A 22386-nucleotide genomic window follows, 5' to 3' on the forward strand; every position below is an offset into this window, starting at 1 on the left:
CAACAGTGTGTATCGGGGAGTGTGTGTGTGTGTGTGTGTAACACCACAGCGTGTATCAGGGAGTGTAAAACCGCTATGTATATCGGGGAGTGTGTGTGTAACACCGCAGTGTGTATCAGGGAGTGTGTGTGTGTGTGTGTGTGTGTGTGTGTGTGTGTGTGTGTGTAACACCGCAGTGTGTATCAGGGACTGTGTGTGTAACACCGCAGTGTGTATCGGTTGAGTGTGTGTGTGTAACACCACAGCGTGTATCGGGGAGTGTAACACCGCAATGTATATCGGGGAGTGTGCGTGTAACACCGCAGTGTGTATCGGGGAGTGTGCGTGTAACACCGCAGTGTGTATCGGGGAGTGTGCGTGTAACACCGCAGTGTGTATCGGGGAGTGTGTGTGTGTGTAACACCGCAGTGTGTATCGGGGAGTGTGTGTGTGTGTAACACCGCAGTGTGTATCGGGGAGTGTGTGTGTGTGTAACACCGCAGTGTGTATCGGGCAGTGTGTGTGTGTGTAACACCGCAGCGTGTATCGGGGAGTGTGTGTGTGTGTGTGTGTGTGTGTGTGTGGTAACACCACAGCGTGTATCAGGGAGTGTAACACCGCAGTGTTTATCGGGGAGTGTGTGTGTGTGTGTGTGTGTGTGTGTGTATAACATCGCAGTGTGTATCAGGGAGTGTGTGTGTAACACCGCAATGTATATCGGGGAGTGTGTGTGTGTGACACCGCAGTGTGTATCGTGGAGTTTGTGTGTGTGTAACACCACAGTGTGTATCGGGGAGTGTGTGTGTGTGTGTGTGTAACACCACAGCGTGTATCAGGGAGGGTGTGTGTGTGTAACACCACAGTGTGTATCGGGGAGTGTGTGTGTAACACCACCGTGTGTATCGGGGAGTGTGTGTGTGTAACACCACCGTGTGTATCGGGGATTGTGTGTGTGTAACACTGCAGTGTGTATCAGGGAGTGTGTGTGTGTTTAACACCGCAGTGTGTATCGGGGAGTGTGTGTGTGTAACACCGCAGTGTGTATCGGGGAGTGTGTGTGTGTGTGTAACACCGCAGTGTGTATCGGGGAGTGTGTGTGTGTGTAACACTGCAGTGTGTATCAGGGAGTGTGTGTGTGTTTAACACCGCAGTGTGTATCGGGGAGTGTGTGTGTGTTTAACACCGCAGTGTGTATCGAGGAGTGTGTGTGTGTGTAACACCGCAGTGTGTATCGAGGAGTGTGTGTGTGTGTGTAACACCGCAGTGTGTATCGGGGAGTGTGTGTGTGTGTGTAACACCGCAGTGTGTATCGAGGAGTGTGTGTGTGTGTGTAACACCGCAGTGTGTATCGGGGAGTGTGTGTGTGTGTAACACCGCAGTGTGTATCGGGGAGTGTGTGTGTGTTTAACACCGCAGTGTGTATCGAGGAGTGTGTGTGTGTGTAACACCGCAGTGTGTATCGGGGAGTGTGTGTGTGTAACACCGCAGTGTGTATCGGGGAGTGTGTGTGTTTAACACCGCAGTGTGTATCGAGGAGTGTGTGTGTGTGTAACACCGCAGTGTGTATCGGGGAGTGTGTGTGTGTTTAACACCGCAGTGTGTATCGAGGAGTGTGTGTGTGTGTAACACCGCAGTGTGTATCGAGGAGTGTGTGTGTAACACCGCAGTGTGTATCGGGGAGTGTGTGTGTGTGTGTGAAACACCGCAGTGTGTATCGAGGAGTGTGTGTGTGTGTGTAACACCGCAGTGTGTATCGGGGAGTGTGTGTGTGTGTAACACCGCAGTGTGTATCGGGGAGTGTGTGTAACACCGCAGTGTGTATCGGGGAGTGTGTGTAACACCGCAGTGTGTATCGGGGAGTGTGTGTGTGTCTAACACCGCAGTGTGTATCGGGGAGTGTGTGTGTGTGTGTAACACCGCAGTGTGTATCGGGGAGTATGTGTGTGTGTAACACCGCAGTGTGTATCGGGGAGTGTGTGTGTGTGTGTAACACCGCAGTGTGTATCGGGGAATGTGTGTGTGTGTGTGTGTAACACCGCAGTGTGTATCGGGGAGTGTGTGTGTGTGTGAAACACCGCAGTGTGTATCGGGGAGTGTGTGTGTGTGTAACACCGCAGTGTGTATCGGGGAGTGTGTGTGTGTGTGTGTGTGTGTGTGTAACACCGCAGTGTGTATCGGGGAGTGTGTGTGTGTGTGTGTAACACCGCAGTGTGTATCGGGGAGTGTGTGTGTGTGTGTGTAACACCGCAGTGTGTATCAGGGAGTGTGTGTGTGTGTGTGTGTAACACCACAGCGTGTATCAGGGAGTGTAACACCGCAGTGTGTATCGGGGAGTGTGTGTGTAACACCACAGCGTGTATCGGGGAGTGTGAGTGTAACACCGCAGTGTGTATCAGGGAGTGTGTGTAACACCGCAGTGTGTATTTACATTTACATTTAAGTCATTTAGCAGACGCTCTTATGTATCAGGGAGTGTGTGTGTGTGTGTAACACCGCAGTGTGTATCGGGGAGTGTGTGTTTGTGTAACACCGCAGCGTGTATCGGGGAGTGAGTGTGTGTGTGTGTGTAACACCGCAGTGTGTATCAGGGAGTGTAACACTGCAGTGTGTATCGGGAAGTGTGTGTGTGTGTGTAACACCGCAGTGTGTATCAGGGAGTGTGTGTGTGTAACACCGCAGTGTGTATCGGGGAGTGTGTGTGTGTAACACCGCAGTGTGTATCAGGGAGTGTGTGTTAGTGTGTGTAACACCGCAGTGTGTATCGGGGAGTGTGTGTGTGTGTGTGTGTGTAACACCACAGTGTGTATCGGGGAGTGTGTGTGTGTGTGTGTGTGTGTAACACCACAGCGTGTATCAGGGAGTGTGTGTTAGTGTGTGTAACACCGCAGTGTGTATCAGGGAGTGTGTGTGTGTGTGTGTGTGTGTGTGTGTGTGTGTGTGTGTGTGTGTGTGTGTGTGTAACACCACAGCGTGTATCAGGGAGTGTAACACCGCAGTGTGTATCGGGGAGTGTGTGTGTAACACCACAGCGTGTATCGGGGAGTGTGAGTGTAACACCGCAGTGTGTATCAGGGAGTGTGTGTTAGTGTGTGTAACACCGCAGTGTGTATCAGGGAGTGTGTGTGTGTGTGTGTGTGTGTGTGTGTGTGTGTGTGTGTGTGTGTGTGTGTGTGTAACACCACAGCGTGTATCAGGGAGTGTAACACCGCAGTGTGTATCGGGGAGTGTGTGTGTAACACCACAGCGTGTATCGGGGAGTGTGAGTGTAACACCGCAGTGTGTATCAGGGAGTGTGTGTAACACCGCAGTGTGTATTTACATTTACATTTAAGTCATTTAGCAGACGCTCTTATGTATCAGGGAGTGTGTGTGTGTGTGTAACACCGCAGTGTGTATCGGGGAGTGTGTGTTTGTGTAACACCGCAGCGTGTATCGGGGAGTGAGTGTGTGTGTGTGTGTAACACCGCAGTGTGTATCAGGGAGTGTAACACCGCAGTGTGTATCGGGGAGTGTGTGTGTGTGTGTGTAACACCGCAGTGTGTATCAGGGAGTGTGTGTGTGTAACACCGCAGTGTGTATCGGGGTGTGTGTGTGTGTAACACCGCAGTGTGTATCGGGGAGTGTGAGTGTAACACCGCAGTGTGTATCAGGGAGTGTGTGTTAGTGTGTGTAACACCGCAGTGTGTACCGGGGAGTGTGTGTGTGTGTGTGTAACACCACAGTGTGTATCGGGGAGTGTGTGTGTGTGTGTGAGTAACACCACAGCGTGTATCAGGGAGTGTAAAACCGCTATGTATATCGGGGAGTGTGTGTGTAACACCGCAGTGTGTATCAGGGAGTGTGTGTGTGTGTGTGTGTGTGTGTGTGTGTGTGTGTAACACCGCAGTGTGTATCAGGGACTGTGTGTGTAACACCGCAGTGTGTATCGGGGAGTGTGTGTGTGTAACACCGCAGTGTGTATCGGGGAGTGTGTGTGTAACACCGCAGTGTGTATCAGGGAGTGTGTGTAACACCGCAGTGTGTATCGGTTGAGTGTGTGTGTGTAACACCACAGCGTGTATCGGGGAGTGTAACACCGCAATGTATATCGGGGAGTGTGCGTGTAACACCGCAGTGTGTATCGGGGAGTGTGCGTGTAACACCGCAGTGTGTATCGGGGAGTGTGCGTGTAACACCGCAGTGTGTATCGGGGAGTGTGTGTGTGTGTAACACCGCAGTGTGTATCGGGGAGTGTGTGTGTGTGTAACACCGCAGTGTGTATCGGGGAGTGTGTGTGTGTGTAACACCGCAGTGTGTATCGGGCAGTGTGTGTGTGTGTAACACCGCAGCGTGTATCGGGGAGTGTGTGTGTGTGTGTGTGTGTGTGTGTGGTAACACCACAGCGTGTATCAGGGAGTGTAACACCGCAGTGTTTATCGGGGAGTGTGTGTGTGTGTGTGTGTGTGTGTGTGTGTGTGTGTGTGTGTGTGTGTATAACATCGCAGTGTGTATCAGGGAGTGTGTGTGTAACACCGCAATGTATATCGGGGAGTGTGTGTGTGTGACACCGCAGTGTGTATCGTGGAGTTTGTGTGTGTGTAACACCACAGTGTGTATCGGGGAGTGTGTGTGTGTGTGTGTGTAACACCACAGCGTGTATCAGGGAGTGTGTGTGTGTGTAACACCACAGTGTGTATCGGGGAGTGTGTGTGTAACACCACCGTGTGTATCGGGGAGTGTGTGTGTGTAACACCACCGTGTGTATCGGGGATTGTGTGTGTGTAACACTGCAGTGTGTATCAGGGAGTGTGTGTGTGTTTAACACCGCAGTGTGTATCGGGGAGTGTGTGTGTGTAACACCGCAGTGTGTATCGGGGAGTGTGTGTGTGTGTGTAACACCGCAGTGTGTATCGGGGAGTGTGTGTGTGTGTGTAACACTGCAGTGTGTATCAGGGAGTGTGTGTGTGTTTAACACCGCAGTGTGTATCGGGGAGTGTGTGTGTGTTTAACACCGCAGTGTGTATCGAGGAGTGTGTGTGTGTGTGTAACACCGCAGTGTGTATCGAGGAGTGTGTGTGTGTGTGTAACACCGCAGTGTGTATCGGGGAGTGTGTGTGTGTGTGTAACACCGCAGTGTGTATCGAGGAGTGTGTGTGTGTGTGTAACACCGCAGTGTGTATCGGGGAGTGTGTGTGTGTAACACCGCAGTGTGTATCGGGGAGTGTGTGTGTGTTTAACACCGCAGTGTGTATCGAGGAGTGTGTGTGTGTGTAACACCGCAGTGTGTATCGGGGAGTGTGTGTGTGTGTGTAACACCGCAGTGTGTATCGGGGAGTGTGTGTGTTTAACACCGCAGTGTGTATCGAGGAGTGTGTGTGTGTGTAACACCGCAGTGTGTATCGGGGAGTGTGTGTGTGTTTAACACCGCAGTGTGTATCGAGGAGGAGTGTGTGTGTGTGTAACACCGCAGTGTGTATCGAGGAGTGTGTGTGTGTAACACCGCAGTGTGTATCGGGGAGTGTGTGTGTGTGTGTAACACCGCAGTGTGTATCGAGGAGTGTGTGTGTGTGTGTAACACCGCAGTGTGTATCGGGGAGTGTGTGTAACACCGCAGTGTGTATCGGGGAGTGTGTGTAACACCGCAGTGTGTATCGGGGAGTGTGTGTAACACCGCAGTGTGTATCGGGGAGTGTGTGTGTGTGTAACACCGCAGTGTGTATCGGGGAGTGTGTGTGTGTGTGTGTAACACCGCAGTGTGTATCGGGGAGTATGTGTGTGTGTAACACCGCAGTGTGTATCGGGGAGTATGTGTGTGTGTAACACCGCAGTGTGTATCGGGAGTGTGTGTGTGTGTGTAACACCGCAGTGTGTATCGGGGAATGTGTGTGTGTGTGTAACACCGCAGTGTGTATCGGGGAGTGTGTGTGTGTGAAACACCGCAGTGTGTATCGGGGAGTGTGTGTGTGTGTAACACCGCAGTGTGTATCGGGGAGTGTGTGTGTGTGTGTGTAACACCGCAGTGTGTATCGGGGAGTGTGTGTGTGTGTGTGTAACACCGCAGTGTGTATCGGGGAGTGTGTGTGTGTGTAACACCGCAGTGTGTATCGGGGAGTGTGTGTGTGTGTGTGTAACACCGCAGTGTGTATCAGGGAGTGTGTGTGTGTGTGTGTGTAACACCACAGCGTGTATCAGGGAGTGTAACACCGCAGTGTGTATCGGGGAGTGTGTGTGTAATACCACAGCGTGTATCGGGGAGTGTGAGTGTAACACCGCAGTGTGTATCAGGGAGTGTGTGTAACACCGCAGTGTGTATTTACATTTACATTTAAGTCATTTAGCAGACGCTCTTATGTATCAGGGAGTGTGTGTGTGTGTGTAACACCGCAGTGTGTATCGGGGAGTGTGTGTTTGTGTAACACCGCAGCGTGTATCGGGGAGTGAGTGTGTGTGTGTGTGTAACACCGCAGTGTGTATCAGAGAGTGTAACACTGCAGTGTGTATCGGGGAGTGTGTGTGTGTGTGTAACACCGCAGTGTGTATCAGGGAGTGTGTGTGTGTAACACCGCAGTGTGTATCGGGGAGTGTGTGTGTGTGTAACACCGCAGTGTGTATCGGGGAGTGTGAGTGTAACACCGCAGTGTGTATCAGGGAGTGTGTGTTAGTGTGTGTAACACCGCAGTGTGTATCGGGGAGTGTGTGTGTGTGTGTGTGTGTAACACCACAGCGTGTATCGGGGAGTGTGTGTGTGTGTGTGTAACACCACAGCGTGTATCGGGTAGTGTGTGTGTGTGTGTAACACCGCAGTGTGTATCGGGGAATGTGTGTGTGTGTAACACCGCAGTGTGTATCGGGGAGTGTGTGTGTGTGAAACACCGCAGTGTGTATCGGGGAGTGTGTGTGTGTGAAACACCGCAGTGTGTATCGGGGAGTGTGTGTGTGTGTAACACCGCAGTGTGTATCGGGGAGTGTGTGTGTGTGTGTGTGTAACACCGCAGTGTGTATCGGGGAGTGTGTGTGTGTGTAACACCGCAGTGTGTATCGGGGAGTGTGTGTGTGTGTGTGTAACACCGCAGTGTGTATCAGGGAGTGTGTGTGTAACACCACAGCGTGTATCAGGGAGTGTAACACCGCAGTGTGTATCGGGGAGTGTGTGTGTAACACCACAGCGTGTATCGGGGAGTGTGAGTGTAACACCGCAGTGTGTATCAGGGAGTGTGTGTAACACCGCAGTGTGTATTTACATTTACATTTAAGTCATTTAGCAGACGCTCTTATGTATCAGGGAGTGTGTGTGTGTGTGTAACACCGCAGTGTGTATCGGGGAGTGTGTGTTTGTGTAACACCGCAGCGTGTATCGGGGAGTGAGTGTGTGTGTGTGTGTAACACCGCAGTGTGTATCAGGGAGTGTAACACTGCAGTGTGTATCGGGGAGTGTGTGTGTGTGTGTGTAACACCGCAGTGTGTATCAGGGAGTGTGTGTGTGTAACACCGCAGTGTGTATCGGGGAGTGTGTGTGTGTAACACCGCAGTGTGTATCAGGGAGTGTGTGTTAGTGTGTGTAACACCGCAGTGTGTATCGGGGAGTGTGTGTGTGTGTGTGTGTGTAACACCACAGTGTGTATCGGGGAGTGTGTGTGTGTGTGTGTGTAACACCACAGCGTGTATCAGGGAGTGTAAAACCGCTATGTATATCGGGGAGTGTGTGTGTAACACCGCAGTGTGTATCAGGGAGTGTGTGTGTGTGTGTGTGTGTGTGTGTGTAACACCGCAGTGTGTATCAGGGACTGTGTGTGTAACACCGCAGTGTGTATCGGGGAGTGTGTGTGTGTAACACCGCAGTGTGTATCGGGGAGTGTGTGTGTAACACCGCAGTGTGTATCAGGGAGTGTGTGTAACACCGCAGTGTGTATCGGGGAGTGTGTGTGTGTGTGTAACACCACAGCGTGTATCGGGGAGTGTAACACCGCAATGTATATCAGGGAGTGTGCGTGTAACACCGCAGTGTGTATCGGGGAGTGTGTGTGTGTGTCGGGGAGTGTGTGTGTGTGTAACACCGCAGTGTGTATCGGGGAGTGTGTGTGTGTGTAACACCGCAGTGTGTATCGGGGAGTGTGTGTGTGTGTAACACCGCAGTGTGTATCGGGCAGTGTGTGTGTGTGTAACACCGCAGCGTGTATCGGGGAGTGTGTGTGTGTGTGTGTGTGTGGTAACACCACAGCGTGTATCAGGGAGTGTAACACCGCAGTGTTTATCGGGGAGTGTGTGTGTGTGTGTGTGTGTGTGTGTGTGTGTGTATCAGGGAGTGTGTGTGTGTGTGTGTATCAGGGAGTGTGTGTGTGTGTGTGTATCAGGGAGTGTGTGTGTAACACCGCAATGTATATCGGGGAGTGTGTGTGTGTGACACCGCAGTGTGTATCGTGGAGTGTGTGTGTGTGTAACACCACAGTGTGTATCGGGGAGTGTGTGTGTGTGTGTGTGTAACACCACAGCGTGTATCAGGGAGTGTGTGTGTGTGTGTAACACCACAGTGTGTATCGGGGAGTGTGTGTGTGTAACACCGCAGTGTGTATCGGGGAGTGTGTGTGTGTGTGTGTAACACCGCAGTGTGTATCGGGGAGTGTGTGTGTGTAACACCGCAGTGTGTATCGGGGAGTGTGTGTGTGTGTGTAACACCGCAGTGTGTATCGAGGAGTGTGTGTGTGTGTAACACCGCAGTGTGTATCGGGGAGTGTGTGTGTGTTTAACACCGCAGTGTGTATCGATGAGTGTGTGTGTGTGTAACACCGCAGTGTGTATCGAGGAGTGTGTGTGTGTGTGTAACACCGCAGTGTGTATCGAGGAGTGTGTGTGTGTGTGTAACACCGCAGTGTGTATCGGGGAGTGTGTGTGTGTGTAACACCGCAGTGTGTATCGAGGAGTGTGTGTGTGTGTGTGTAACACCGCAGTGTGTATCGGGGAGTGTGTGTGTGTGTAACACCGCAGTGTGTATCGGGGAGTGTGTGTGTGTGTAACACCGCAGTGTGTATCGGGGAGTGTGTGTGTGTGTAACACCGCAGTGTGTATCGAGGAGTGTGTGTGTGTGTGTAACACCGCAGTGTGTATCGAGGAGTGTGTGTGTGTGTAACACCGCAGTGTGTATCGAGGAGTGTGTGTGTGTGTAACACCGCAGTGTGTATCGGGGAGTGTGTGTGTGTGTGTAACACTGCAGTGTGTATCGGGGAGTGTGTGTGTGTGTAACACTGCAGTGTGTATCGGGGAGTGTGTGTGTGTGTGTGTAACACTGTAGTGTGTATCGGGGGGCCATTGACTTGTAGGAACAGCTGCCCTGGTCGTTAGCAGATAGAGGCCTCTGTTCTCCCGCCCTCCCTGTCTGACATTGTCGGTTGATAATCAGTGCATTGTGGTCAACTGCAGCCAAGAAAAGACTTCCTCCTGACCTGACGCACACATCAGGCAGAATCAATGCACAAACTGACATGTGCTACAGTGACCTACAGCCAGCCATCACAGAGACTCGTTTTCATCCACCGTTACAAATCTCTCTCGACCAAACTTCTCAAGTAGAAGCTCTGGGGTTGTTGTCTTGTGATCTCAGATTCTCTCGGTGGAATGCCAAGGGAAAGTACATTGTGAACTGAGTTATTGCGACACAGATTTCTCATACAGGGACTGGCTACCTACAGAAAGAAAGAAAATGCAGACGGGCAAGATTTTGCAGTACACCAAACCAGTTTCAGGATAGAATTACAGCCTGCCTCTTTCTATTTGTAGCTATGCATGTAATGAGCTATCTACACAACACAAGAAAACATGATTCCCTCTCTAACATAGGGGTACAAAATAAACTCTGTGAAACTGCCACTATCTTTCTATCACGTGTTCCTATTTTAATCTGTTATCTGTTTTTCCAACACTCGCACACAAACATTCCAGACATCAGCCTGCCTCTCCCTCGCACACACTAGTGCTTCACCGGGAACAAGATGATCTAAATGAGGGCATTGTACACACACACACACACACACACGAGGAAAAGCAGCCAGACCTATTCTGCTTGAGTGCATCAGATTCGGCATTACGCCTGTTTCAACTGTTTGTTGCGTGTGTGTCTAGTGGGTGGACAGCTTACGCTCAGACGGGCTGGGTTCACTGATAATGCCCCTTTAAAAAAATGATTGATTAGTGAACCAACAATTCAATCAATTAAGGGTAAGTCAGCTGTAAGTATGTAATTTCCTCAAATGAGATAGCAATGTCACATCCTGATTTGGCAGCAGGCCTACTCTTTCAGACATAGTTATTGGAAGTGACTAGAAAGGTCCGATGGATACCTTCATTCATGAAAAATCTATTGAACTTGATGCAGCTAAAAAAAGGATTACTACTCTTCATGAAGAAATTAAACATTGGACCAAGCGTCTTGAACTGAATAAGGATTCTGTGAGACTATTGGCATTTTTAAATGCTTCCTATCAAGACATTCAACAGGATCCTAATTTGGACCTTCCCGGACTATGAGACATTTCTGCCACTGCACCCCTCTACTAGCTTGAACCAGAAAATGGCTGCTCATTGTTCGACTCCAGGTGAACGTAAATGGATGGGTGTCGGAAGCAGAAAGAAGGAGAGGAATCGTTCGCCTTTTTCCCCCCGCGTCCGGACTTAAGACTCTCAAATCGCTTTGAGCCCCTGTAACAGCTGTCTTCTGCCGGGGGCTTGGGGGGGTTCCCTCCATGGCTGTGGATGCCCCTCCAGCTACCTCTCCCTGTCCTAGTCAATCAACTGCCTGGGCAAAGCCTGGACCACTGCAGCCCCCCTCCGCTGGGCCGTGCTCTCTGGATCAGAGCCATTTCCCTTTGGCTGTTGTGGCCGGTGTCTCAGCAGCCCTCTTCTCAGGTGAGTTCTGTGGCTCTGGCCTCGCAATCTGCTTCGAGACACGGCAGAGACCGGATCATTCTGGCTATTGTGATAGGGAGTTCAATGGTGATGCATATATCTGTACCTGGGGCAAAGATTTTGTGTTTTCCTGGGGCCAAAGTTCAGGATATCACCAGGTTGATTCCCGAGGCTGTGAGTAAGTTACCGGGGGCTGATACTGTCATGGTTCATGTGGGGTCAAAGTTCAGGATATCAACAGGTTGCTTCCCGAGGCTGTGAATCAGTCACCGGGGGCTGATACTGTCATGGTTCATGTGGGGTCAAAGTTCAGGATATCACCAGGTTGCTTCCCGAGGCTGTGAGTAAGTCACCGGGGGCTGATACTGTCATGGTTCATGTGGGGTCAAATGACATTATGAAGGGCAGCTCAGAACAGCTGAGGATGGATTGTAAAGAACTGATTGGGTCTCTACTTCACACCAACAAACACCCTACCATCTCTAAATCGTGGCATTGAACATTTTAGCAGACTTTTAGCTCTCCATAACTGGCTACGAGACTATTGCAGCTCCGTGGGTGTATAATTTATTGACAATTTTGATACCTTCTGGAAACAAAGCTTGTATTATAAGGAGGATGGGATCCACACAAATCATTTGGGTTCCTGGATCCTTACACAGCATTATAAGGCTGCATTGAGACAATGACTTATCAATTACCTAAGTCCAGCTCATTTAATCCCTACCATTGTGTCGCTGAGATGTCATCATGCTTCAGAAAAATGAACATTATCCTTGGAAGACAATGTAAGTAACCTAATTTATGTCCCTCTTACTTCCCTGAATGCCTCTGCTCATCCCACAGGTATTGTATGCAGTAATCATATGCCTATGAACCAGAGTTATACTGTTAGCACTGAGGTGGTGTGCCCTAGTAGGAAGTCCACTGTGTGCAGCTCACCCTGCACTTATAAAAATAACCTGAGCATGTCTACCTCTGCTAAGCTTCCCAGTAAAGCAATGAAAACAATAAAGAATCCCAGAAAATTTTTAAAAATAGCCCACGTTAACATATGTAGCTTAGGATACATGGTTCATGAAATCCATAATTTACTAGTAACAGATGACATTCATATTCTGACTATCTCTGAAACTCACTTAGGTAATACCTTTGATGATACAGTGGTAGCAATACATGGTTATAAGATCTACAATCAAGACAGAAATGCCAAAGGTGGAGGTGTGGCTGTTAATATTCAGAACCACATTCCTGTAAAGCTTAGATAGATCTCATGTTACATACTGTTGAAGTAATACGGATACAGGTTCATCTGCCTCATCTAAAGCCCATTCTGGTGGGAAGCTGCTATAGACCATCAAGTGCTAACAGTCAGTATCTGGATAACATGTGTGAAATGCTTGATAATGTATGTGGTTTCAATAGAGAGGTATACTTTCTGGGTGATTTAAATATTGACTGGCTTTCATCAGGCTAACCACTCAAGAGAAAGCTTCAAGCTGTAACTAATGCCTGCAACCTGGTTCAGATAATCAATCAACCAGCCAATGTAGTTACAAACGGTACAGGAATGAAATCATCAACATGTATTGATCATATATTTACTAATGCTGCAGAAATTAGTTTGAAAGCAGTATCCAAATCCATTGAATGTAGTGATCACAATATAGTAGCCACAGCTAGGAAAACCAAAGTTCCACAGGCTGAACCGAATATTGTGTATAAAAGTGTTGTAGTGATTGTAGTGATTAAAAGTGTTGTAGCGATGTGAAAAATATTTGTTGGTCCGTGGTGTGTAATGACGAGCAACCAGACACTGCACTTCACAAATTTATGAAATTGCTTATCGCAGTTACTAATAAGAATGCACCCATTAAGAAAATGACTGTAAAAAAAGTAAAATCCCTGTTGATTGATGAGGAATTGTAACATTTTATGGTTGAGATGGATGAGGCAAAAGCGATGTCAAATAGGTCTGGCTAATTGAGAAATCATGAGACTAAACTGAATTTAAAAAAAGAAGAAACTACACTATGAAACAAAGATAAATTACATAAAGAATTGGAGCAACTTAAATTACATTTTGGGAAAAGGCAAATTATCCGCTCCATCATTTATTGAATCGAATGGCTCATTCATCACAAAACCCACTGATAATGCCAACTACTTGAATGATTTTTTAATTGGCAAGATTAGCAAACTTAGGCATGACATGCCAGCAACAAACGCTGACACTACACATCCAAGTATATCTGACCAAATTATGAAAGACAAGATTGTAATTTTGATTTCCATAAAGTAAGTATGGAAGAGATGAAAAAACTATTGTCTATCAACAATGACAAGACACCGGGGACTGACAACCTGAATGGAAAATTACTGAGGATAATAGCGTATGATATTGCGACTCCTATTTGCCATATCTTCAATTTAAGCCTACTAAAAAGTGTGTGCCCTCAGGCCTGGAGGGAAGCAAAAGTTATTCCCCTACCTAAGAATAGTAAAACAACCTTAACTGGCTCAAATAGCCGACCAATCAGCCTGTTATCAACCCTTAGTAAACTTTTGGGAAAAATTGTGTTTGACCAGATACAATGCTATTTTTCAGTAAACAAATTGACAACAGACTTTCAGCAAGCTTATAGGGAAGGACATTCAACAAGCACAGCTGTCACAAGTATCTTCGTCTTCTGACGATATAACGAAATCATCGTCGGAAAAGGATGACCAATACGCAGCAGAGTCGATATAGTTCATCTTGAACATTTAATTAAATCAACACGACTACAAAAAACAACAAACAAGAAAACGAACGATAAACTGACAGTCTGCAAAGCATAGGCTCAACACAGAACAATCACCCACACCTAACAAACACACCCTAATATATGGGACTCTCAATCAAAGGCAGATAGACAACACCTGCCTTCAACTGAGAGTTCCAACCCCAATTAACCAAACATAGAACACACTCACCAGACTACACATAGAAATACATAAACATAGACCATCAACCAAAAACCCGGAAATACTAAATCAAACACCCTTTAAACAAACACACCACCCTGAACCACATAAAACAAATACCCTCTGCCACGTCCTGACCAAACTACAATACTAATTAACCCTTATACTGGCCAGGACGTGACAACAGCACTTACACAAATGACTTATAAATACCTGAGAGAATTTGATGATAAAAATATTGTGGGGGCTGTTTTGCTAGACTTCACTGCAGCTTTTGACATTATAGATCATAGTCTGTTGCTGGAAAAATGTATGTGTTATGGCTTTACACCCCCTGCAATATTGTGGATAGAGTTACCTGTCTAACAGAACACAGACGGTGTTCTTTAATGGAAGCCTCTCCAACAAAATCCAGGTAGAATCAGGAATTCCCCAAGGCAGCTGTCTAGGCCCCTTACTTTTTTCAATCTTTACTAACGACATGCCTCTGGCTTTGAGTAAAGCCAGTGTGTTCATGTATGCGGATGACTCAACACTGTACACGTCAGCTACCACAGCAACTGAAATGACAGCAACACTTAACAAAGAGCTGCAGTTAGCTTCAGAATTGGTGGCAAGGAATAAGTTAATCCCAAATATTTGAACAACTAAAAGCATTGTATTTGGGACAAATCGTTCACTAAACCCTGAACCTTAACTAAATCTTGTAATGAACAATGTGGAAATTAAGCAAGTTGAGGGAACTAAACTGCTTGGAGTAACCCTGGATTGTAAATGGTCATGGTCAAAACATATTGATACAATAGTAGCTAGGATGGGGAGAAGTCTGTCTGTAATTAATTAAGCGCTGCATTATTAACAGCACTATCAACAGGGCGGGTCCTACAGGGTCTAGTTTTGTCTCACCTTGACTACTGTTCAGTCGTGCGGTCAGGTGCCACAAAAAAGACTTAGGAAAATTGCAATTGGTTCAGAATAGGGTAGCACGGCTGGCCCTTGGATATACAGAGAGCTAACATTAATGATATGCACGTCAATCTCTCCTGGCTCAAAGTGGAGGAGAGATTGACTTCATCACTACTTGGATATGTGAGAGGTATTGACATGTTAAATGCACCGAGCTGTCTAATTGAACTACTGGCACACAGCTCGGACACCCATGCATGCCCCAGAAGACATACCACCAGAGGTCTTTTCAAAATCCCCAAGTCCAGAACAGACTATGGGAGGCTCACAGTACTACATTGAGCCATGACTACATGGAACTCTATCTCAGATCAAGTAACTCATGCCAGCAGTAAAATCTGATTTAAAAAACAGATAAAAATACACCGTATGGAACAGCGGGGACTGTGAAGCATCACAAACATAGGCACATGCATACAAACACACGATAACATGCGCCCTATACACATGGATTTTGTGTTATAGATAAGTGGTATTAGAGTTGAGGCCTGGGGGCACATACTTAATATGTTGTGAAATCTGTTATGGATGTATTGTAATGTTTTTCAAATATATAACTGCCTTAACATTGCTGGACCCCAGGAAGAGTAGCTGCTGCGTTGGCAGCAGCTAATGGCAATCCATTATAAATACAAATACTAGAAACCTGAGTTGAAGACCTATTTCTCTCACCCCAGTGATGCTACATGAGGCCGGGCTACTTCCACATACCCTCCAGTGTTCCTATTGTGATGGTAAATGGTACCACTGGTGAGAAACTGCGGGTAGTGCTTTAACAAAAGACAAGTAGTCTTTTCAGCCATTACCTACCCTCTTAGCCCTGCTGACACTCATAATATAAACAGATAATGCCATCGCATTGAAACAAAGTGCATAACCTACTCGCAGGCAGACACAGACCCACATACAGAGGGCCTGCCAACAACAGAAATGACTGATACTGAATACATTGGCAGTAGCCTTAAGCACATCACAGGATGTTTCTCAGAGGTAAGCCACATGCTTGCAGCTCAACTTCAGAAGGCAGCTCCCTATTAGTTAATCCACAGCAACAACTACAAAAACACACCAACATATCGGAGACGTGCCCGATGTATCTGCCTTTAGAAAGACCAGATGGACAGGTTTCAATGAAACGTGTTTGTAGACTTATTTCATAAGCAGATAACGATACTTTTTTGGCGAAAAAAGTTACACAGCCTCCTGTCACACAGACCCTGTGTGTGAAGATGTAGCAGGAGAGGCAGCAGAAGAGGTAGGGAGGAATGAAGTTAGTACCTGTACTCGGCTTTGGTCTATGGTCTTCTTTCTCCTCACTTTCCTTCCAACGCCGCACCTGCTCCTGTCTCATCTTCAGGAACAAGGTCTTCTTCTGGTCCTCGTTCAGGGCCTCCAGCACATCAGGATCGATGTACATGTCCTTTAGTATCTGCTGCAGCATGGTGGCGGCGGGCTGGAGGTGGAGGGGTAAGGTGGTAAGGGCTGTTCCAGCAGGTTGCCCAGTCTAGCAGGGCGTGGATGGGTACTGTCCTGACTCCTTGGGTCGACAGTTTCCTGAAGACGTGTTGGTTTCTAAACAAGCTTCATGAGGAGAAGAAGAAGATCGAGGCTCCTCTGTCACATACACAAGCTGTAGACAGTTTCCTCTGACGTCCTCTACACTGACACTCCCTCCTCCCTCCGCACACGTCAGTCGTCCTCAGTCCTCATCAGGCAGCCATGGCTGGGTGAATCTGCATCAGGGAAAAATTACACATCACAACCTCTGTCAGCACTGTAGATGATTGGCACTCCCTGCTGTATGCTAATCATGCTGCTGTTAAGTGCTCCTAGCCACTTGTCCTTCCTTGTCTTTTGATTTATTTTCTTACTTTTCCCCCCTTTGTCTCTTCTCCTCTTAAGATGTAACCGCTCATCGCCTTCCTTTTCAATGCATAGTAAATCACAGCAATCTCCTTTCCCTTCTTCAGACGAATGATAGAGTTCAAACCCTGGTTTCCTCACCCGAGCCATAGTCAGGGCTCTGAGAGCGACTGTCTGGCCCTGGATGGGAGGAGATTCCAAAGGAATGGGGCATTTTTTCTGCCGTCAGTAACCCACCCCCACATCCCTTTCCAACCGCCCTTCCTTTTTTTCTCTCTTTCTTCCAAACTCCCATGAGATGGCTGCTCCATTTTAACATGGTCGTTGTTTGGCTGTAACCAAACTACAAGGTCACATCCCAGGACAGCATGAGTAGAACGCTGCTCTAGCAGAGGGGCTGAAAGGACTTCACTAGGCACGGTGGTCATATTAACAATGGAAACAGCACAATCAACATTTGGAGGACTGTCACTGCTGGAAAACAGATTGGTTTAAACTCAACACTTGGTGGGGGGAAAAAAATACAAAAAGAAGAGAAGCGAGTGAGCCAGTAATAGAGAATTCAGCAGAACGTGTGCGAGAAAGGATGTGTTGTTTAAGGAGGATGTACTCACAGTGGGGTGCAGACGCTCCACGGCAGAGTAACTACTCGGGAGAGTGAGTGTGCTTGTGTGTCCTCCTCCTTGCCTTTGTGTGGGACTGAGCTGATGACATCACAGCATTCCATGAACTGTCTCTCACTCTATCTCCCCCTCTGTAAGACACACACACAATAATTATCTTGGTGGTGGGGGGGAAGAGTCAGGAAACAGAGCTCAGCCAAGCTAGCTGTAAAAGAGGTAACAGCATCCTGTTGAACAGAAATAGAGAGATCAAAACCAGCTGCTGTTAGAAAACCCTGTTTCTACTGCCTCCATTGTGCAATTTTATTGCTATTTAAAAAAATTTTTTTTTATAATAATCCAATTGCACATTTTGCTTTTACTTATCACATTTCTCCTCAGCAAACTATCTCCTATTTTCTTATTTTTCAAAAGCTCTAGCACTCCACCTTCCCCTGAATACATAGCTCCTCCCCCCGTTCAATTCTAGTCCTCTTCAGACCATATTTGTCCACTTAATCCCATATAACCCCTCTATCGCTTTCTCAAAACCAAACTAACCAACGAAACACTAACATATAGAAAAAGATAAGTCTACAGTTGTCTTCAGAGATGCCAATATCTAGTTTACACAATGCCCCACTTCCAAGTATCAAATTCAAGTGAATAGCACTCTCTGGTGGTCAAACACTTTGGCTTGTAAATTAAGGTTTTTGTTTTCTCCCAAAATGTCTTTATCCATAACTGCAATTTGTCTCATTTAGTCTCATCAGATTAGTAAAATTATATGGATAGGTTTAATCCCCCAAAAAACGATTTCAAAAAACAATGATGATACCATTTAAATACAAACAATGGACAATTGTCCAGTAGGCTTACAGTCTACTGTAAACCATTTCCGTACCTGCGTTGACGTAAAACTGATATTAAGAGCTGTTGTTTCCCATATACTGAAGTCATTGCTCGCGTTACCCTGCTCAGACGTTGCGTGCATCAACCAATGGTTGCGTGCTGCGTCATCGACTGAAACTAGATCCCCGACATACTGGTCTTGACGAGAAGAAAAAATCGAGTGAATGTGGAGGAGTTAAAATGGAATGTCGCCTTGTAAAAGTATGTTACAGGCACTCTTAATATTTGCCCCGAAAACCGGACCATCTGGTTGCTGAAGACTTGGCAGAGGCTATCGACCGACAGATTGCTATAATATGTGGTTAGCTGATAGGTATTTTACGTATCAGGCGTCATGAAATCTGGCAGACATCAGCAGTGTCTTTCTGGTAGCATCACTCCATCACAGCGCAACATATTGCTTTAACCAATTGCACCATCTGCTGGTTGTAGCCTATTTGAAAAGACTACAAGGATGATGGTTTTCAGCTTTTTTTAACTAGGCAAGTCAGTTAAGGACAAATTCTTACTTAAAATGACGGGGAACAGTGGGTTAAACTGCCTTGTTCAGGGGCAGAACGACAGATTTGTACATTTTAAACTCGGGGATTCGATCCAGCAATCTTGCGGTTACTGGCCCAACGCTCTGACCACTGGGCTACCTGCCGCCCCAAAATAGCACTTCAAAAATCAGATTAGGACTTGTTTAAAATGACATGTTTTCAGGAGTCGGTTTAACGCCGCAATCTTCTCCCACCCCCCAAAGGTTTTCAGGTGTAGCATCCTCCTCATCAAACTAACTTCTGCATTGTTCAAGACAACTGAGAATTTGGAAATCTCCGACATCTGATTTCAATGAGTTCAAGACAACTGGGAACTCTGGTAAAAAGAAGCCCTGCGTGGGGAAAAACGTTTTGAACGGTCATCCAACTCGGAATTCCAAGTCGTAAACTAGGGGATCAACCTGTACCACGTTGACATCGTGTCATTGTGATCGGAGGAAATACTTGTTTACTTAAGAGGGACGGCTTGGAAGGAACGCAAGAACCATTCTCACTATTGACAGACGAAACCGCGGCCATTTTCATTGGTGTGTGACGTCAGAGTTCAGCCTGTGGGAAAGATCGGAGTCTAGACACTGGTGTAGCAGAAACCCTGCATTCCCCTAAATGCAGTGGTGTAAAGTAAAAATACTCGAAGGGGGGGGGGGGGGGGGTGGTATCTATACTTTAATTTACTATTTCTATTTTTAACAACTTTTACTTCACTACATTCCTAAAGAAAAGTATGTACTTTTTACGCCATACATTTTCCCTGACACCCAAAAGTACTTGTTACATTTTTAATGTTTAGCAAGACAGAAAAATTGTCTAATTCACACACTTATCGAGAGAACATCCCTGGTCATCCCTACTGCCTCTGATCTGGTTGACTCACTAAACACATGCTTCGTTTCTAAATTATGTCTGAGAGTTGGAGCGTGCCCCTGGCTATGAGTTTGCTTAAGGAATTTGAAATTACATTTACTTTCGATACGTAAGTATATTTAAAACCAAATACTATACTCTAATGAAACAGCAGGGAGCAGGCCTCGAACCCTCGACCTTCTAGCCCGAAGTCCAGCGCGCTATCGACTGTTCTGCAAAAGCATGCTCGTGCGGTAGAGTCGATTTCCGCGCATATAAACCCAGGGTCGTTATAATACTTTTACTCAAGTTGAATTTTACTGGGTGACTTTCGCTTTTACTTGAGTCATTTTCTATTAAGGTATCGTTCGTTTTACTCAAGTATGACATTTGGGTACTTTTTTCACCACGGCCATAATGCGAACGCCTGTCATCTCACACCTAGCCTACGTCAAAAACATTTGTAATGTTGACAGTATACTTTCCTTTTTGATTTCCACGTGTAGCAAGCGAAGTGTTTGTTGTCCAATCTACATGGCAGTAGACGAGTCAGACAATATTTCTCAGAGGCGCCGGCGGCAACCCTCTTCAGCTTCCTCACCTAATTGGCTATTAAGTTCAAAAAGGTTAGGTGAATCAGGTCGGACTGGGATGGAGAGTGAGTGCGTTGTTCAAGATGGAGAAACAAAAGGCAAGACCAAGTGGTGCACAAAAACGCCGAAAGAATCGGATCAATCTTGTGCCAAATCACATCAGCAAAGCTAACACCTCCTTCGACGAACGAAACACCATGGCAGGTGGAAACGAGTAGGCCTACTTATGTAGAAACTAGTACTAGCAGCCTCCCAGTCCCGGGCCCCGTAATGACAGTGGCTTTGCTCCTCTTCCTCCACGCGAGAATAGTGACAGAGATCGACTCCCCTTCTGTGAACGCTGGTAAGTCTACGAGTGATGAGACGGGATAGCCGACAGCGTGGAGTCCCAAGTTCAAATGTGTCATATAAATAGGCTACCAGCTAAATACTGGATATAGCTATAGATAGGCTAGACTGCATTGTCTGTATAATGAAACAATCAATTGTGTTGATTGTAGACTGATTATATTATTTGGCATCAAGACGGGTTTTAGGCAACACACACTTTCTATCCAACCTGCGATAGAGCGCGAGGACCGCTAAGGTAGGCTATAGGCTTAAAAAATATATATATATATATATTAGTTACTGATTAGTATGCTGTTGCATGGAAAATTCATTTTACAACGTGCAATTTGTCCCACTTTAATTACTGAACAAGTGAATACATTATTACCGCCAGACAGCATTCTAAATAGCAGCATTGCGACACCGTAGGCCTATAGCTTCTTGAAACATAAATGTTAGGCTTGTGAGAAAATGAACATGTATCTATTGAAGCAAAGATGTAGGCTACTCCATGCACTAGCACCACATAATCTGATAGCCCATCGATAGGCAGCCGTGTAAAATTCAGAACCATGGACAGGGATCGGTCGCCTATACCCTGTGGGTGGCTATCGAGTTAGATTTTAGAGGGATTTTGCGGGAGCACAGATAAACCGCGCTACATCAGTGGGACCAGAGATTATAACCAAGTTTCATAGTTGGAATTAAAATTCGGAGGGGCCTTCACGTGCATTTTTCCCAATAGGAAGGTCGTATTTAGGATTTCCCGACATGACGTGAATGCGGCAGTAGAGCTCTGACTTCTCCGACCTTGAATATCCCTGACGTCACGATTTGACCTCATTGTTTTTCTGGTTCCCAGTTGTCTTGAAATTACCATTTGGCCCCTGATTGCGCATTGGCAGAAGTGTCTGGTCTATGACATTATTAGCAAGCAATCAATCACATTTCTTAGGACCTTCACAGATAGTATAACTTCTAGAGACCTTATATTTCGAAAGGAAAGCCTCTAAAAGGAGCCTCTAATATCGGGCAACTAAAAAGTTTGTGGTTATCTAATTGACTATGGCGCGCCAAATTTCAAAACTCTGATTAGTTAGGCTCTAATACACAATTAATTGGATATACAGCCTGAATGAATACCTGCAAAATCGTGTAAATGTTCCTTATATGCCAGAATGTTGAATAAAATTACATTTAAACTAACTGTACTGGTTGTCTGTGAGGTTTGTTCTTCAGCTCCTCGAAATTTGAGACAAAATATCCACAGGAAAGTATTGTTTACATAGGTATAGAGTCCCACAGTGGAGGTGTCATAATAGAGAAATGGTTCCAATAGTTTTTTCACCATTCATTTTTCCCATAGGGAATTTTAGAAACACTTAAAATAAGGGCTGTATTTCTTGTAGGCCTGGAATCATTTACTTGTTTGACCGCTAGGTTTTATGGTTATTATACTGTGGTAATCTACAGTTGAAGTCGGAAGTTTACATACACCTTAGCCAAATACATTTAAACCCAGTTTTTCACAATTCCTGACATTTAATCCTAGTAAAAAATCCCTGTTTTAGGTCAGTTAGGATCACCACTTTATTTTAAGAATGTGAAATGTCAGAATAATAGCAGAGAGAACTAATTATTTCAGCTTTCATTTCTTTCATCACATTCCCAGTGGGTCAGAAGTTGTATAAATTGTTTAACTTGGGTCAAACGTTTTGGGTAGCCTTCCACAAGCTTCCCACAATAAGTTGGGTGAATTTTGTCCCATTCGTCCTGACAGAGCTGGTGTAACTGAGTCAGGTTTGTAGGCCTCCTTGCTCGCACACACTTTTTCAGTTCTGCCTACAAATTTTCTATAGGATTGGAGTCAGGGCTTTGTGATGGCCACTTCAATACCTTGACTTTGTTGTCCTT

The 22386-nt window shown here is 46.3% G+C and overlaps 1 protein-coding gene across 1 annotated transcript in view; it reads right to left on the bottom strand.

Moving 5' to 3' along the window:
- The window catches only part of LOC115154823 (extensin), a 53330-nt gene extending 35783 nt beyond the window's left edge, over positions 1–17547 (bottom strand). Inside the window, exons 1-2 of the mRNA XM_029701444.1 lie at positions 17265–17547; positions 16066–16520 (exon numbers count right to left, since the gene is read on the bottom strand). Of these exons, the coding sequence (XP_029557304.1) occupies positions 16066–16228 (163 nt within the window). The 5' untranslated portion in view covers positions 16229–16520; positions 17265–17547. The remainder of the gene's footprint in view (positions 1–16065; positions 16521–17264) is intronic.
- Between the last annotated feature and the right edge of the window lie 4839 nt (positions 17548–22386).

This window comes from Salmo trutta, chromosome 19 (assembly GCF_901001165.1).
Source record: "Salmo trutta chromosome 19, fSalTru1.1, whole genome shotgun sequence".
NCBI classification, from domain to species: Eukaryota; Metazoa; Chordata; class Actinopteri; order Salmoniformes; family Salmonidae; genus Salmo; species Salmo trutta.